The sequence below is a fragment of the Diceros bicornis genome, chromosome 20 (assembly GCF_020826845.1).
Source record: "Diceros bicornis minor isolate mBicDic1 chromosome 20, mDicBic1.mat.cur, whole genome shotgun sequence".
NCBI lineage: Eukaryota > Metazoa > Chordata > Mammalia > Perissodactyla > Rhinocerotidae > Diceros > Diceros bicornis.
The window spans coordinates 61,812,822-61,828,660 of NC_080759.1; the positions used below are offsets into that span (position 1 = coordinate 61,812,822).

General features: G+C 50.4%; 1 protein-coding gene across 3 annotated transcripts in view; it reads left to right on the forward strand.

Annotated features, from left to right (window-relative positions):
- Window positions 1-38: 38 nt before the first annotated feature.
- Window positions 39-15,839, forward strand: part of BRD9 (bromodomain containing 9) — a 28,109-nt gene continuing 12,308 nt past the window's right edge. Inside the window, exons 1-12 of one of the 3 annotated variants that reach the window (XM_058564408.1) lie at window positions 39-190; window positions 1,007-1,221; window positions 1,532-1,664; window positions 3,150-3,210; window positions 3,614-3,758; window positions 5,298-5,408; window positions 6,100-6,275; window positions 7,490-7,622; window positions 9,800-9,875; window positions 11,213-11,308; window positions 12,475-12,607; window positions 14,876-14,987. In XM_058564408.1, coding sequence (XP_058420391.1) covers window positions 139-190; window positions 1,007-1,221; window positions 1,532-1,664; window positions 3,150-3,210; window positions 3,614-3,758; window positions 5,298-5,408; window positions 6,100-6,275; window positions 7,490-7,622; window positions 9,800-9,875; window positions 11,213-11,308; window positions 12,475-12,607; window positions 14,876-14,987 — 1,443 coding nt within the window. In that variant the 5' untranslated portion in view covers window positions 39-138. The remainder of the gene's footprint in view (window positions 191-1,006; window positions 1,222-1,531; window positions 1,665-3,149; window positions 3,211-3,613; window positions 3,759-5,297; window positions 5,409-6,099; window positions 6,276-7,489; window positions 7,623-9,799; window positions 9,876-11,212; window positions 11,309-12,474; window positions 12,608-14,875; window positions 14,988-15,839) is intronic. The other 2 variants (XM_058564409.1, XM_058564410.1) reach the window with 2 other exon arrangements.

Below are 15,839 nucleotides of genomic sequence, written 5' to 3' on the forward strand. Positions count from 1 at the left end.
CGCTTCCGGCGCGGCCCGGGGACCTCCGCGGGCGAGGCGGGCGGCGACCCAGGGCCCCGGGGTGGTGTCCAGGCTCCGGCCGGGTTCTTGCTGCAGCCTCCGGTCCCGACCTGACCCCGCCCTGACTTCGCCGCCGCCATGGGGAAGAAGCACAAGAAGCACAAGACCGAGTGGCGCTCGTCGTACGAAGGTGAGGCGGCGGGCGCGCTTTGTGACGCCGGGCGGGCGTGCGTCTCGGGGACGCGGGCGAGGGTCCCGGGGACGCGGCGGGGGTCCCGGGCTCACGGGGGTCCCGGGGACGCGGCGGGGGTCTCGGGCTCACGGGTGTCCCCGGGACGTGGCGGGGGTCTTGGGCTCGTGGGCTGGGGTCTCGGAGCTCGTGGGCGGGGATCCCGGGCTCGCGGGGATCCTGGGCTCGTGGGCGGGGGTCTCGGGCTCGCGGGCGGGGGTCCTGGGCACGTAGCGGGGCTCCAGGGATCTCGGGGACGCAAATGTTTGGCGCATCTCCCTCCCGCGTCCTTGAGAAGAGAGAGGAGCATCTCTGTTCGTTTTTGTCGCTCTGTCCTCTCCCGCCCTTTCCCTGCTGGTGTGGTGGTCCTGCAGCAGCGAGTTCCCATGTCAGCGGACGTGGCAGCTGCTGCAGAACCAGAAGGGGCTGAATACCGACTGGGAGTTTGGGCATGGGAATGGGGCTCCTGGCTCCCAGATCCAGCTCCTGTGCCTTCCCCCTGACAGAGTGACAGGAACCACCTCCCTCGTGGCCTCCCTGAGGATAATGTAGTGTGAAGGGGAAGGAAGTGGAGAGGACGGGGAAGTGACACCCAGCCACCCCCAATCTTTCCCTGGTGGCCTTGGCATTCCTCTGCTGTCCCTCTACCTTCTTGGGCCTCAGTGTTCTCCCTGTAACACCGCACGCTGGGCCAGCCCTTCCCACCCAGCTGGGTATTGCTGTGTGCGTCTAGGCATCCTGGTGAGATGGTGAAGGCCGCCGTCTGTGTCTCTCCAGATTACACAGACAAGCCGTTGGAGAAGCCTCTGAAGCTGGTTCTCAAGGTTGGAGGAAGTGAAGTGACTGAACTCTCGGGCTCTGGCCATGACTCCAGTTACTATGACGATAGGTCGGACCATGAGCGAGAGAGACACAAAGAAAAGAAAAAGAAAAAGAAAAAAAAGTCGGAGAAGGAGAGACATCTTGATGATGAAGAAAGGAGGAAGCGAAAGGTAAAGAAGGGCGGCATCCAGCGTGGTGGCCCAAGCCCCAGGGCAGACAGAGCAAGTGCTGCACAGCCGCAGGAGAGGAGGTGTTCTGTTTGTAGCAAAGCGCAAACCGCGCGGGGCAGGTGCTTCAGTGCTGGCTCTTCACGCATGGTTTCTCGCCTGACCCCTGGGGAGGGTCTGTATGGGGGCGCGGAATTCAGCATGAGAAGAGTCTCTGGAAGAGGGTTTTTCTCTCTTAGCTGCACGTTTCCGCTTAGAAACAGATCTGTTTAAAACAGCTTGCGTTGCTCTTGCTGCCCTGACTGCCTCACAGGAAGAGAAGAAGCGGAAGCGGGAAAAGGAGCACTGTGACACGGAGGGAGAGGCTGATGACTTTGACCCTGGGAAGAAGGTGGAGGTGGAGCCGCCCCCCGATCGGCCCGTCAGAGCGTGCCGGACACAGCCAGGCAAGTGTCAGCACTTTCAGAGACTGTCCTGAAGCGTTAGAGCTTGGCCCTGTGGCAGCGTAGTTGACACCGTTTCCTTCAAGCACTGGAAGGTCGGAACAGCGTTTTTTCTTGCAGGGCCTCACGCGATGTGTAGCTGGATCCCAGGTACTTGCTGCCGTCTTTGAACTTCTGGAGCAAGGCTTGGCCAGTGATTGCTCTTGGCCTCTCTTTTTAAGCCCATGAGCTGAGAAGCTCATCATAGATGGGAGGGTGCTAGTGCTGGAATCAGTTATTCAGGCCATCAGAAACCGTGGGAGCTTGCTGGCTCCACCGAAGGAAAGCTTCTGGAATGTCTGAGACCCTCTGCTCTGTGTGTGGTCACTTCCCTCAGTGGCTTTTACGTGATCAGGAGGTACTGGAGTGGAGGCAGGTTTGTTCCTTAGGTGTTTCTCTTCTTGACTTTGGGTTTGATCACCTCTGATTTGCTGGGGGGGAGTGGGACGTATTATATCGCAATCATGGGGTGGGGGGAGTGCTGTTTTCTGGCAACATCCCTCCCCTGTGCCAGTCATTTCCATGGGGAACAGGTAGGACTCGGGCCACTGGGCATGTTGGCGAGTAGAGAAGGTCAGGCACAAAACCACAGTTCACTAGATGAATGTGTCTGCAAAGCTGGCACAGTTGCTGGTAATTGTTTGAGGTAATGTGATACCTGTTTGCGGTCGCATACCCAGTGTTTCCCCTCCGGTATGCTTGAAGAGCCAGCAGTCAGATGATGCCTTCTTGGACTTAGGCTGGTCACTCTCAAAGAGTGTTACTACTGGGGACCCAGTGGTCCGCACTCCTGTTGTGAGTCATCCTTGGAATCGGCCATTTCTCTAAGGAGCCCTGGTTCCTTTGGAAGTCAAGATCTGGGCACTGGATGTGGCCCTCAGTGGACAGAGCTAGGAAAATCATATACACACACATAGCTTACGGAGGGAAACCTGTACAGGCAGCTGTGCTTACATTCCCAGAAAACTGTGTTTTCACACCGTGGGCCCAGAGACATAGTTAACAACTGCAGTCCTCACAAGAACCCTGTGCAGAGGAACAGAGGCATGACCAGAAGCTTAGGACTCTTAAGTAAAATGATAATCGGTGAATCCGGGATGAACTTCTATGTCCAAAGCCTTTGTTCGCTTCTTCATGCCTGGTCTGGAATGTACCATGCCCAGTAGTGATAAGGGCTGGAAACAGATTGATGAGTGATGGTTCCATATTGTTGTTTGAAGGCATATTGGTACTGTACAGAGTTGTTGGGACTTATGCTGTGGGTGCCCAGCTGAGCTGTGTGGGGGCCAAGGTTGGGTCTGGTTTATCTTTATACCCAGTTCTTGATGGAACCTAAACCACCGTGAAACACAAAACAGAGATATAAATACTATGAAATTAGAGTTCTCCAGTGAAGTGATACCAGAATCTTTTTATTCAATTTTATTTTTTTGCTTTTTAAATTGTCAGCTGAAAACGAGAGCACGCCTATTCAGCAACTACTAGAGCATTTCCTCCGCCAGCTCCAGAGGTAAAGAGTGTTTCTAAAGAGCTTATGCTTGGGGACCTTCAGGCTGTCTTTCTCTGAGTGGTTCTTGCCCCCATCACCTGTGGAGCAGACACTTCACCTTCACTGGGTAACGCACCGTGCGGAAGCAGAGCAGGGAGGGCTCTTGAACACCTTGCTCTCTCTGCTCTGAGTAAGGGGGGGGGGGGTGTCAGAGACACCGTGGTGTAGACGTCACAGCTGGAGCGTTTAGTGTATCCAAGATCCCTCCACAATCTTAAAGAGTCTAAATGTTATATTCTACTTTTAAGAAACAAACTTAAAATAAGCTCAATTTTATCACACTTTTATTGTAAGGGATTTTGTCTTGTTTGAAAATCTAGATTTTAGGGTTTTTCCAGTTTAAATAAAGGTGTTTTTGTTTCAGAAAAGATCCTCATGGATTTTTTGCTTTTCCTGTCACGGATGCAATTGCTCCTGGATACTCGATGATAATAAAACATCCAATGGATTTTGGCACAATGAAAGACAAAATTGTAGCTAATGAGTACAAGTCAGTTACGGAATTTAAGGTAAATTAGTTTTAGTTCCTGAAATAATTGTTATGAAGCTCTGTGTGTGTTTTTGTCCAGTAAACACTACATGCCTCTTAGGTTGTTTCCAGTTGTAAGTTTTCATGTGTTTCTGTGTTTGGGCTGATTCACAAACATAGCCTCAAGGAAATGGCTTGGTTGTAATTTTCTCCATATTTTGGTCTAGAAGCTGGACCATATGTTGCATGCTATTAGAAATGTCTTGGGTCAGGCAAGGATGTGTCTGATTTGGCCTGGCTCCAGAATGGGTGTTTTTAGAAATATAATTTTTCTGACTCTTAGTTTTGTCTTATAATAACTGAGAGTTTAACTTTTTTAGAATAGTAAATTTTTGCATCTCCTGAGTATTTTGCTCTTAACTCTGTCTCTTTCTTGGTACTGGCTATGAGAGGTAGAAATTGTTTATCAGCTTTGAGACTGGGGGGAAAAGCAAAACGAATACTTGACAACATTGGCAATAATGTCATTTAGAAAAAGGCATTAGATGTCTTTCTTAGGTTCTTTTAACTTTGGAAAATCTTGGCTTTCTATTTTTATTTACTGGAGACATTATTGAGAGGGTTTGCTCACTAAAGGAGAGTGGGAGAAAAGGAGAGTTTTCACAGGAGGATGGGGTGACGCCCCCAGAGGACAGGTGGCTAATAGTCGTGCATGCCCTAAAGTCCTGGCTGCCGGCCCCCAATTTGATCTCCTACCCAGTGATGAAGGCAAGACGTAAGCAGCGTCCACCCCATCCCGCGTCCTCAGGAGGGTGTTCTGGACCCACGACAGTCAGGGCCTGTGGTGGACGGGGGCTTGCCCTGGGGACACTGGCACGGTGACTTGGTGAGGGCCCTGGATAGCACTTGCTACATTGGTGTGGCTGGCTTCAGCGGTCACTGTCCATCCTTATGTCTGACTCACCTGTGACAGGTGTGTGCTGAGTAATTTGATTAGGATGATAAAATACTGATGTTTCAAATAATTGCCTTTTAATATAAATTGTTGTTCAATAGGACTCCTTATTTTAGGAAAGTCTTTTTCTAATAGTACTAGAGTAACTGTCCACACACAAAATTTGAAATTCTGTGGACAAATCCCAGAGAGAGAACATGACTGTGTCCACCTCTCAGTTCATCCCTTGACTTTTGCATAAAAGACCCCGGTTATTGGTTCTTGTTCCTGTTTATTTCTGAGTTCCTCCCAAAGAGAGGGAAGAGGGGTGGAGACGGGAAGGAAGCAGAGGGAACTATCATTTTCCTCTTAAAAATGTACATGTTATGCTCAAAAAGGAGTTATAGAATTTGATGAGCTTCTCACTGGAAAATTTTTCGTGTAAGTAAAGACCGGTGAACAATTATGAAAATTTCTTTGAAAGAGTTTTTAAAAATTATTTTTTAAATCAAAGAGCCAAATTTAATTGTTTTCCACTTAATTTCAGCCTCTTCCTTTTGGCCTCTTTTGACAGGAATCCAAACTCTTTGCTGTTGTCTCGGTGGTGTTTTAAACTTGATGAGTTTTTTTCTTTTTTCTTTTCAGGCAGATTTCAAACTGATGTGTGATAATGCAATGACATACAACAGACCAGACACTGTGTACTACAAGTTAGCGAAGAAGATCCTTCACGCAGGCTTTAAGATGATGAGCAAAGTAAGAAACCCACTAAGGGTACAAAGCCACAGAAACGAGTGTTGCCCTTCTCTACGTTTTGTATGCCTGATCAAGCTCACTCACAGTGAATGACATGCCTCCATCCATCTGTCACTGGCCACGGAGTGGACCCCTCTGCTCTAGGGTAGACGTCCCAGGCCGCCCTCTCCACGTCCCTCTCCTCCAAACACTCTTCTCTTTCTGCTCCTGGTCGTGACCTAGCTGTCACATCTCCTTTAGGGTTGGTGGAAAGTTCTGGATATGTTGATCTGGAGCCTGGGTGTCTGTCTCACTGGGTTGCAGCCAGCCTTGTGGGTTTGTTTTGTGTGGCTGCCTCACTGAATCCAGACAGGACATCCTGGCCATCCTGAGTGGCTTCCCAGTCCTGTCCCATGAGCCAGGTTGCATGTGTCACACGTCTAGGACCAGTGCCTTATGCCTGATCAGCCTGTAGGTGAGGTGCAGCCCGTGTGTCCTCTGGCCTGTTCCCTCTGCCGGCTTGAGCGCTCACCAGCCAGTCAGCCGCACCGTTTGGTGCTGACCCCCACGACTACCTCCCGCTGCACCGCCGTGGAAGGTTAGCTCTTAGGCCAGGTGAGGCTGTGGCCATCCGCATCCCATCCCATCGTCATGGTGCCTTGGCTCAGAGGGAGAGGTAAAGTCCCTGCTGCTCTGTCCTTTCTGATTCTAGGAGCGGCTGTTAGCTTTGAAGCGCAGCATGTCGTTTATGCAGGACATGGATTTTTCTCAGCAGGCAGCTCTTTTGGGCAACGAAGATACAGCTGTTGAGGAACCTGTTCCTGAAGTTGTACCTGTACAAGTAGAAACTGCCAAGAAATCCAAAAGGCCGAGTAGAGAAGTCATCAGGTAAAGGAGAGGGGGTTTGCCTGTCGAATTGGATGCCCACCTCGGGAAGGCGGGTGCTCTACGGGGAGAGGGGTGAGGGAAGGGAGCCTTGTGTCCGTGCCAGTGTCTTTGCAATAGCTCACAGACGGGCTGCTTGTGCAGCTGGTGGTGGAGCATGGTTCCTCAGGAGCTTAGGTTCTGTTATGAGGCAGCCAGGATGTAACCTGGACCCAATATTCAGAGGGAAGTGACCCTCCTTCCGTGCCCACCTCAGCAATGAGGAGTAGGTAACATACGTCACCGTTAGCACTGGAGGGTGTGTCAGTAGACCCTGGGACCTGAGACCAGATCTGCGGGGAGTGGTGGTTTGCTCTGTGAGCAAACCGTGCCACTTTCCCCGTGCCGATGCACCGCCATCCTATAGCCATTGCAATAACTCATCCTGGCGAAGAGTCACACACTGGCAACCTGGACTTGCCCGTCTCAGGCTCAGGGGACACAGTTGTGCCTTGTTGGGCAGGCAGCACACATGGGGGCTTCTTTCTCGCTACTGTCCCTGAGCTCCCTGCTCCTGTAGCTGTAAACCCTGGACTGGAGGAGGGGCCTTCCTGTAGACTTGGCATCCCTAGACAGGGCTTACTCCCGCAGCTCCTCTGGGGAGGCTCCACCCACCTGCTTCTAGAACCTTCCAGAGGAGAGGCAGGTTCCGTCAGGTGCTGCACTCAGTGCCTTACTGCTGTTTGAATCAAAAACAGCTCCTTCATGTGGAACCTGAGGCCCAGCTCCTGAAGTCTCAGGGTGACCCTTGGGCCTTGCAGCGGGGGCTGCTCTCCACCCCCGCTAGCAGCCTCATACTCCCAGCCCAGGCTCGCCGCCAGAGCCTCAACCCTCCAAGGGATTTGTGTCACTTTTTCTAATGGTGCCTTGAATGACACCGTAACCAGTGAGGTTACGTTTCTTCTGTCACGTTTCTTCTCTTGCTCTTGAAGTGACTGAAATCTGTAGTTGAGACTTGAGAAATACGGAACGTGTGCTTGTCTTGTACTCACTCTTCATCTTAATGAAAGTGTCTTGTTTGGCTTGGTGAGAACTGAAAGATAAGGGAGCTCCAGTGTACTTTGTACAGCTCCTCCTAGTCCTCTGTGTGACTTTGGGGGCATTGGGGACTGACCATAGGGGTGAGGTGGGAGCGTCATGCGCCTCCTGGTGACGTGTGCGCTGTTCCTGCCTTGTAGCTGCATGTTTGAGCCGGAAGGAAATGCTTGCAGCCTGACCGACAGCACGGCAGAAGAGCACGTGCTGGCCTTGGTGGAGCATGCGGCCGATGAGGCTCGGGACAGGATCAACCGACTCCTCCCAGGCGGCAAGGTAGCACTGCCTGATGGGGTGGGTGCTCTTCTGCCAGGACAGTGGCACAGCCATCAAGATCAAGAGGTTAACATCAGGACATTACGGGCGTCTAGTTAGAGCCTTCCCAGTGTCGCAGTGGTGCATTGTCACCAGAGGGTCCAGCTCAGGAGCACATGCTGCCAGCGGGTTGGGCTCCTCATCCTCACTGGCCGTTGGCGCCAACTGGCCCCATCTCCTGGGAGGGAAGAAGGGGCTTCGGGGGTGCCTCTCAGGCAGGACTCTCACAGGAGCGGTGTGTAGTGTGCGGACACCTGCGGTCAGGGTCACCCTTAGTGGGGGTGTTAATCTCCATCACTGGATGGAGGCCGAGCCCGCCAGGCTTCTCCAGAGCAGGGAATCCTTTTCTCCCTCTACTCAGACCTTTGTGCACCTGCAGTCACTCATGGGTCTGACCCAGGTGTGGCCGGCGGAAGCCTGTCCATTGGGCTGCCGGTTCTCAGGAGGAGGTGCCGCCATCCTTTGAGCACCTTCTCCTCCTCTCTGACACAAGAAGACGTTCTAGACCAGCCTGTCCAGTAGGAAGAGAGTGTGAGTCACACCTGCAGTTTTAAACTTCCATGTAGTTGTGTTAAGGACACAGGTGAAATTAATCCTCGTGTTTTATTTGACCTGATATCTCCTAAGTCTTATTTCAACGTGTAGCCTATATAGAAACTTATTAAAATTGTATATACTTTTTATCTTATTAAGTCTGTGAAGTGCACATTGGATTGTATATAAAGAATCTTGAAATAACACTTTGGATATATTGGGTTATATGAAATATATTAAGGTTATTTTTGTCTATTTCTTTTCACTCAGTTTTAACGTGCTTGCTAAAAAGGTTAAGGTTCCCTGTGGGGTTACATTGTGGTCCTGTTGCACCCATTGCTCTGCACTTGTGTTGCTCTGCAGCCCTGGAATCGGCCGTTTCTCCAAGGAGCTCTGGTTACTTAGTGGAGAACGGCGTTCAGACAGCAAGACGTGGGTGCTGGGTGTGGCCCTTAGTGAACAGAGCTGGGAAAGGCCATACATATACTATGGCTTATGGAAGGAAACCCACACTGACGCCCGTGTCTACGTTCACCAAAACTGTGTTTTCACACTGAAACCTCTGATTCCATCTTCACCATGTGGTCTGCCTCACATTCTCTCTTTCATTTTGTGGTTCTGTGGTGAGAAACCTGACTTCTGGTACCCTTAATCCAGTTATGTGATCAACAGTAACAGTCTTCCACCCCCTGCGCTGTACTCACCCGGCTTGGGCCCTGCTTCCCCTCCCGTCCTGCTGCTCCCCTTGGACATCTGGCCCCACCCTGGGCTCCAGCACCCAGGCCAGGCTGCCATCCCTTCTCTTCTGTCCCCACATACACCAGCACGCACAGGCGCCTCCTCTTCCCGGGTCCTCCCGATGGCCTGTAGAGGAGGAGTTGGTCTTGTTTAGTGGTTGGTCTTTTTTGTGTTGGTGAGGAAGATTAGCCCTGAGCTAACATCTGTTGCCAATCCTCTTTTTGCTGAGGAAGATTGGCCCTGGGCTAACATCTGCGTCCATCTTCCTCCACTTCACATGTGGGATGCCCACCACAGCATGCTTGACAAGCGGTGCGTGAGTCATCACCTGGGATCCGAACCCGTGAACCATGGGCCACCAAACTGGAGTGCACTATGCCACCAAGCCGGCCCCCGGTGGTTGGTTTTCAAATGGAAACATGTTCCTACTACTTTAGAGATGAAGCTTCTGGGCGGTCCATCAGTAACATGATGCATGTTGACCAGTGTCTTGTTCCAGATCGTTTTGTTCAGGCTTCTGACGTACTGTAAACGGTTGTTTCTAGGTAAAGTTTTCTGTTTGGAAAGCTCTTTTTAGAGGGGTCATGAGAGCCTGTCTAAGAAGTTCTCTACTGCACACGTGTGCATGTTGTCAGCTGTAAGCAGATCTTAAATTAAATCCCAGGAAGGGGTGCGTTGGGGCAGGAGCCTTTGTGTTCTTTGTTCATGGAGAAATGAATAACCATTGTGGCCTTTTGGGACTTACCACGTTAGGTCATAATCATAGGCCTTTGTTCTGTTGAAGCTTCAGTAGAAATCTATCCAGTTGTGGAAGTTAAGGGCTGTTACTCCAAGGGGAACAGGCGCTCAAGTGTGCTTCCTTGCAGATGGGCTACCTGAAGAAGAATGGAGACGGGAGCCTCATCTACAGCGTGGTCAACGTGGCCGAGCTGGACGCCGACGGTGGGTGGCCCCTTGCAGGGCTTGGCTTTCTGTGTGGCCTCCACACCGTTCTTTTAACCTCTGTTCATGTGCAATGATTTTAAAACCTTATAGCCTGTTTGAGGTATCCATCTTCCCTGGAGTGTGTGATGCCAGTAGTAAAGTGTAGGTAGAAGCCCTGTTCAGTGTCCTGCTCCTGCACAATCCCCTTGACACGACACGACACGTGTGGTAAAGGGACCGAGGGCAGTTGTCCAGCGGGGGCGGAGGGGCTGGTCAGAGCTTGTCTGACCACGGGCCCCTAGGATAGTCTGCAGGACTGGAGTCGCACTCCTGAAAGCTGCGGAGAAGTCCTTGGGGCTGGGCTTCCTGATACCATCACGAAGGGTTTCCCTGCAAGTTCAGTGAGGCCTCCTTCAGAACCCAGAGTGCCAGCTCGGCCCCAGTCTCAAAGCTTGAAGGAGGTAAATGTTGGCCCGAAGGTGAATTTTAGGAGAAAGTCTCCGTTTGATAACTACATCAAAGGAGATCTCGAGGAGGTGTAAATACTGAGTCCGTCCAACCTGTATGTCATTTTTATGGTCTTTAAGAAGTATTTTTATACTTTGTTGTCTCTTTGAAAAATATTTCAAAGGTATGTCCTTTAAAGGAAAGCAAAACTCACTTGGATTTGGAACATGTTCACACACACACGAGGGAAGTGAAATACTTTACTTTCCCTTGGTCTCGCCCATGTGGGTGGGACGGCTCCCAGGGGCCTCATGTGCCTGGTGGTGTTCTTTCACCCAGCCCTAGATGAGTGCGTTTATTCAGTGTTCTCGGATGCATGCAGAGTGTAAACCTGACCAGTGTCTTTAGTCTTTAGCCAGAACTAATCACAGTGTTCTCTGTAAAAGAACGGATGAGCTGATCAGCTCTTAGCTTAGAAAGAGAACATCGAGAGTGAGGTTCTGATTGGGAGGTTGAAGAATCCTAGCCAGGTGACATGAGTAGCGTGTGAATGACAGATGCAGCACGGGGAACAAGCGGTCAGAGGAACGTGCAGGGCGCAGGCTCCACGGTTGCTACTACGACACGTGGGATGAGATTTCTTAGCGGTGTGTGCATTCAGTTTGAAAATGTTAAATTGCTGCTGTCATGGTCAGAGAGCTGCAGTTTTTCAATATTTTGTCTTTGGGGTAATCATAAAGTGAAATTGTAGTGCAGTTGAGGTTTAAGAATGGTGGTTGGCTGTTGCAAATTTGATTTTAGCTGATCTTTATAGAGAGCCCCCTCTGTGAGGCGGAGAGAGTGCTTGCGGGTGGTGTGGGGCCGGCGGTTTCGAGAGCCAGCTGCTCACAGCCCTGGTGCCCTTGCAGAGGAGGAGACCCACCCGGTGGACCTGAGCTCGCTCTCCAGCAAGCTGCTCCCCGGCTTCACCACGCTGGGCTTCAAAGACGAGAGGAGGAGCAGAGGTGAGTGAGTGTCCACCGAGCGGGAGGGGCATGGGGTCAGTGAGTCACGGCAGAGGAGTGAATCCCTGACTCCTCCTCCAAGGTCTTCCTAGCTCGCCTATCTTCACTACTGTATCCAGATTCTGGATTTGAAACTAATAATAAAATTAAGATCATTTCAAGCGTTGGAAATAACAGCTACATTGGGCATGCTCCTCTTTTGCCGTCTGCTCTTTGTTGGTGGAAGGTCTCAGCCACACACGTGGAATTCTCCTGAGGGCTGCGACCATCGGTGGTGGGAGCTGGGACTGGGGGCCAGGTGGTGATCTAGTGGTGGAATGTTAATTTCCTCCAACAAACTCTCGCGTTTCATCTGTTTGGAGGGGACGGTGATGCTGCCTGCAGCAGAGAGAGATCTGTGTGTGCAAGTCTCGAGAGAATGACGGCGGGCTGGGCGGGCACAGTGGTAGAGGGAGGGAAGATATGGTGTGTTTGCTGTGTTGTATTTGTGTCTGCTTTACGTTTGTGGTGGGTTTTCTGGCTGGTTTTGGAGTGTGTGTGTGTGTGTGTCTGTGTGTGTGTGTGTGTGTGTGTACAGCCGTTTAGTTCACAGGGTACAGTTTACACTGTCTGGAGACATTTTGGCTGTCACACCAGGGTGCTACTGGCGTCTAGCTAGGAGAGGCCAGGGATGCTGCCCCACCCTTCTGTGCCCAGGACACAGCCCTCCTGGCCCCTCACGTCGTTCCCACGGGTGCCAGCACATGCCTCCTTCAGCGCGGTAGCCCCTGCCTCCCCTTACATCCCCTCAGCAGGAGCCGGCCTCTGTCGGCTCCCTCCCCAGTGATGTCTGGGACGCCCACGAGCCCAGTCGCCACAAGCTCTGCCGCGTGTTGTGCTCACTCCCTTATGGAGTGCTAAATTTCTCTGCAGTCCTTGGCTCAGAGGTGAAACAAGGGCTGAGGGAGTGATTCTGCAGGTTATGCCTGAAAGGCTTCTCCTGCTTCAGTTGTGCTGAGGAGCGAGAATCTCACAGAGGAGGCCGGGCACGACCGGGGGCTGGATGTATGGGTGGGCAGGCGTGTGTGCGAGCAGCTGCAAGGAGAAAGTGGAGTGCGTCCTGTGCTGGCTGGGACCTGAGTGCAAAGCCGATGTCTTCACAAGTTCCCTTTGTCTTTTACTCTCAGTCACATTTCTCTCAAGTGCCAGCACTGCACTTTCAATGCACAATAATTCAGTATTTGGTGAGTTGAAATCGGATGAAACGGAGCTGCTCTATTCTGCCTACGGAGATGAGACAGGTGTGCAGTGTGCACTGAGGTGAGTGTCGGGCGGCGTGGCTGTGTGCAGAACATGGGCTGGTTTCTTGCTTGACATGCGGTAGGAGCCATTTTCCCAGTGAGTCGTTCAGGGCCTGTTTGTGGACAAGTTATTTTCAGTAAGCCACTCTGGTCTACTGCAGGCCGGGCTTGAAGTTCAGGTAGCTTGATCACACTTTTACGAAGGCGATGATCTGAACTGTAGCTTAAAAAAGAACATGTGTGTGTAACCAACTGTGTACGTTTAGTAAGAATTTGTTTCATAGTTGTATTAAATGTGGTTCTTGGGGGCTGTCCTAGCTCGGGCTGCCAGAACAAAAGGACCACAGATGTTCCTTTAAATAAATAAATAATAGACTTTTATTGTCTCCCAGTTCTGGAGGCTGGAAGTCCAAGATCACGGTGTTGGCAGGGCTTTTTTCTCTTGACACCTCTCTCCTTGGCTTGTAGACAGCCATTTCCTCCCTGCATCCTCACGTGGTCGTCCCTCTGTGTCCTGATCTCCTCTTCCTGGAAAGATACCAGTCATGTTGGCTTAGGGCCCCCCCGAAAGACTTCATTCTAACTTAGTCACCTTTTCAAGGCCTGGTCTTCAAATATAGTCACATGCTGAGGTTCTGGGGGTTAGGGCTTCAACACACGCATTTTGACCACACACTTCAGCCCCTAGTGGTGACTAAGACGTAATATTAAAATTGGAGATGTAGTACTGCATTTCTATAGAACTGTTTTTGTGTGTATTTTTTGTTTTCTGTGGCAAAGCATTGAAGTGGGCCACTCTTGTAGAATTTTAGTAATTTCCTACGTGGAAAATAACTTAATTTTGCTAGCCTCTTAAGAAATGGAATCTTTCCATATTAGATCTTGTTTTATTCCCAAAAGAATACAGAGAATATTTGAAAAATAAACAAGAAATCAGTTAGCTTCTAAAACAGTAAATGCATACCTAACCCAGGTTTTTGTGAGAAAAAGGAAGCGAAAATGGAGAACTGAGGAGGAAATTTCTTGCAGGAGAGGATGGTGTCACAAGTCAGTGTCCCTGCCCATTCCTGTCCGTCACCCTGTCAGGAGTTCTTCAGGGACTAGTTACCTCTTGTTCAGGGAGCACAGTGTAGCCAGGCCGAGTTTGCCTTCCCCAAGTGCATGCTCCTGAGACGAATATGGAGCCCGGGTGCCATCCATGAGACTCGCTGCTGTGCGTGTAAGCAGCACACGAAAGCAAACAGGCAGGGCCTGGCCCGAGGCCCTGTCCGCTGTGGTCTGCGCCCCTTCCTCCAGGGCCTCCCCACGCTGCCCTCCTCAGATAGCACGCCGTGAGTGTCGCGGCTAGTCCCTGCTCCCTTCTCAGCAGTCACTTTGGTGGTCTATCGTGAAATGCTCCTGGTAGAGACTGCCGTGGTGTCGTGCCTTCGCTCCGGACCAACCGCCTCCTCACTCCGTGTGAAGGTCTTTGAAGTCTGGGCAGCGCTTCTGAGCCTTTGCCTGGTCTTTGACGCTGGGACTGTAGGTTTTTGTTTTCTGCCTCCTTTGAAAAGTTTTTGGTTGGTTTCATTTTTTTTCTTAAGCATTCATATGGTCCAGGATCAAAATGACACTAAAAGGTGTACGTGGAGAGTCTTGCTCTCACACCTGCTCCCTCCCCTCCCCAGTAGGTAGCCACTTACTGTGCACCTCTTCTCCATGTACTTCTGTGGTTTTTTTGTATGTTTTTTTTGCTAAGGAAGATTCACCCTGAGCTAACATCTGTGCCAATCTTCCTCTTTATGTGAGCTGCCCTCATAGCATGACCACTGACGGACAAGTGGTATAGGTCCACGCCCGGGAACCAAACCCAGGCCGCTGAAGTGGAGCATGCCGAACTTAACCATTAGGCCACCAGGGCTGGCCCCTACTTATGTTTTTAAATCCAAGACAAATAGATATGAATATGCTTCTTTTACTAGAGGTAGCATAAGATATCTTACATATTTATGTGTATACACTGTTGTTCATCTTGCTTTTTTTTTTAATTAACAGTTTTTTCTCGGGATCTTTTTAACCTTTTTGGGTCATGGACCACATGTAATGAAGGCCGTTGGTCCACTCCCCACAACAACCACATCTGGGAGGTCCGAGGCTCTCAATAAGAACCTCTCTTGTAGAGGAACGTCTGAGGGGTGTGCTCATGTGGCCGGTCTCTGTAATCGCGACCACCGGCATTGGTGGCAGAATCTGGAAGACTAGAGCACGTGGTGTTCTTTTCAGCCTATTCTCTTACGGCCCCCCCTAGCCTGCAGGAGTTTGTGAAGGATGCTGGGAGCTACAGCAAGAAGATGGTGGATGGCCTCCTGGACCAGATCACAGGCGGGGACCACTCGCGGATGCTCCTCCAGCTGAGGCAGGTGGGCTGCGCATGGCGCCACTCCTGTGGGAAGAGCCCGGTCGCTTGGACAGGGTGAATGTGTTGTTTTCAGGTCATCACTAGCTGTCTTTCCCACACTAGTTCTTTTACTTTTTATTTTTACTTTAAATTATGTTTTAAAGAAACTTAAAAAAAAAAAATCTCTATTTACCACATACTCACCATTTCTACATTCTTCATAACTTTCTGTATGCGCAGATTTCTTTCATCTCTTGTCATTTTCCTTTGTCCTGAAGAATTTTCTGTAATATTTCTTTTTTGGGTTTTTTTTGCAAGAATTTTTTTTTTTTTTTTTTGCTGAGTAAGATTTGCCCTGAGCTAACATCTGTTGCCAATCTTCCTCTTTTTGTATGTGGGTCGCCACCATGGCACGACCGCTGACAGACGAGTGGTATAGGTGCACGCCCAGGAACTGAACCCGGGCCGCCAAGGCCGCCAGAGTGGAGCGCACCGATCTTAACCACTAGGCCGCTGAGCCAGCCCTCTTTAATATTTCTTATAGTACAGATTTGCTGAAAGTGAATTTGCTCGGCTTTTCTTTGTCTGAAAAGAGTCTTTATTTTACCTTCATTTTTGAAATTCCTCTTCCTTGGGCACGAAATTATAGTAGACTTTTTTTCCTCTCTAAAATGTGTCTGACTTGCGCTGTTTCTGAAGAAGTGTCTGCAGTCATTTAGATCTGTTTTTTCTATTTGTGTTGTCTCTTTTTTGGTCAAGATCAAGGATTGGCGCACTTGGCCCACAAGCTAAGAATGTTTTTACATTTTGAAGGGTTCTAAGAAGAAGGAGAAGAACATGCTGTAGACTGTGCATGGCCTGCAGAGTCTCAAAT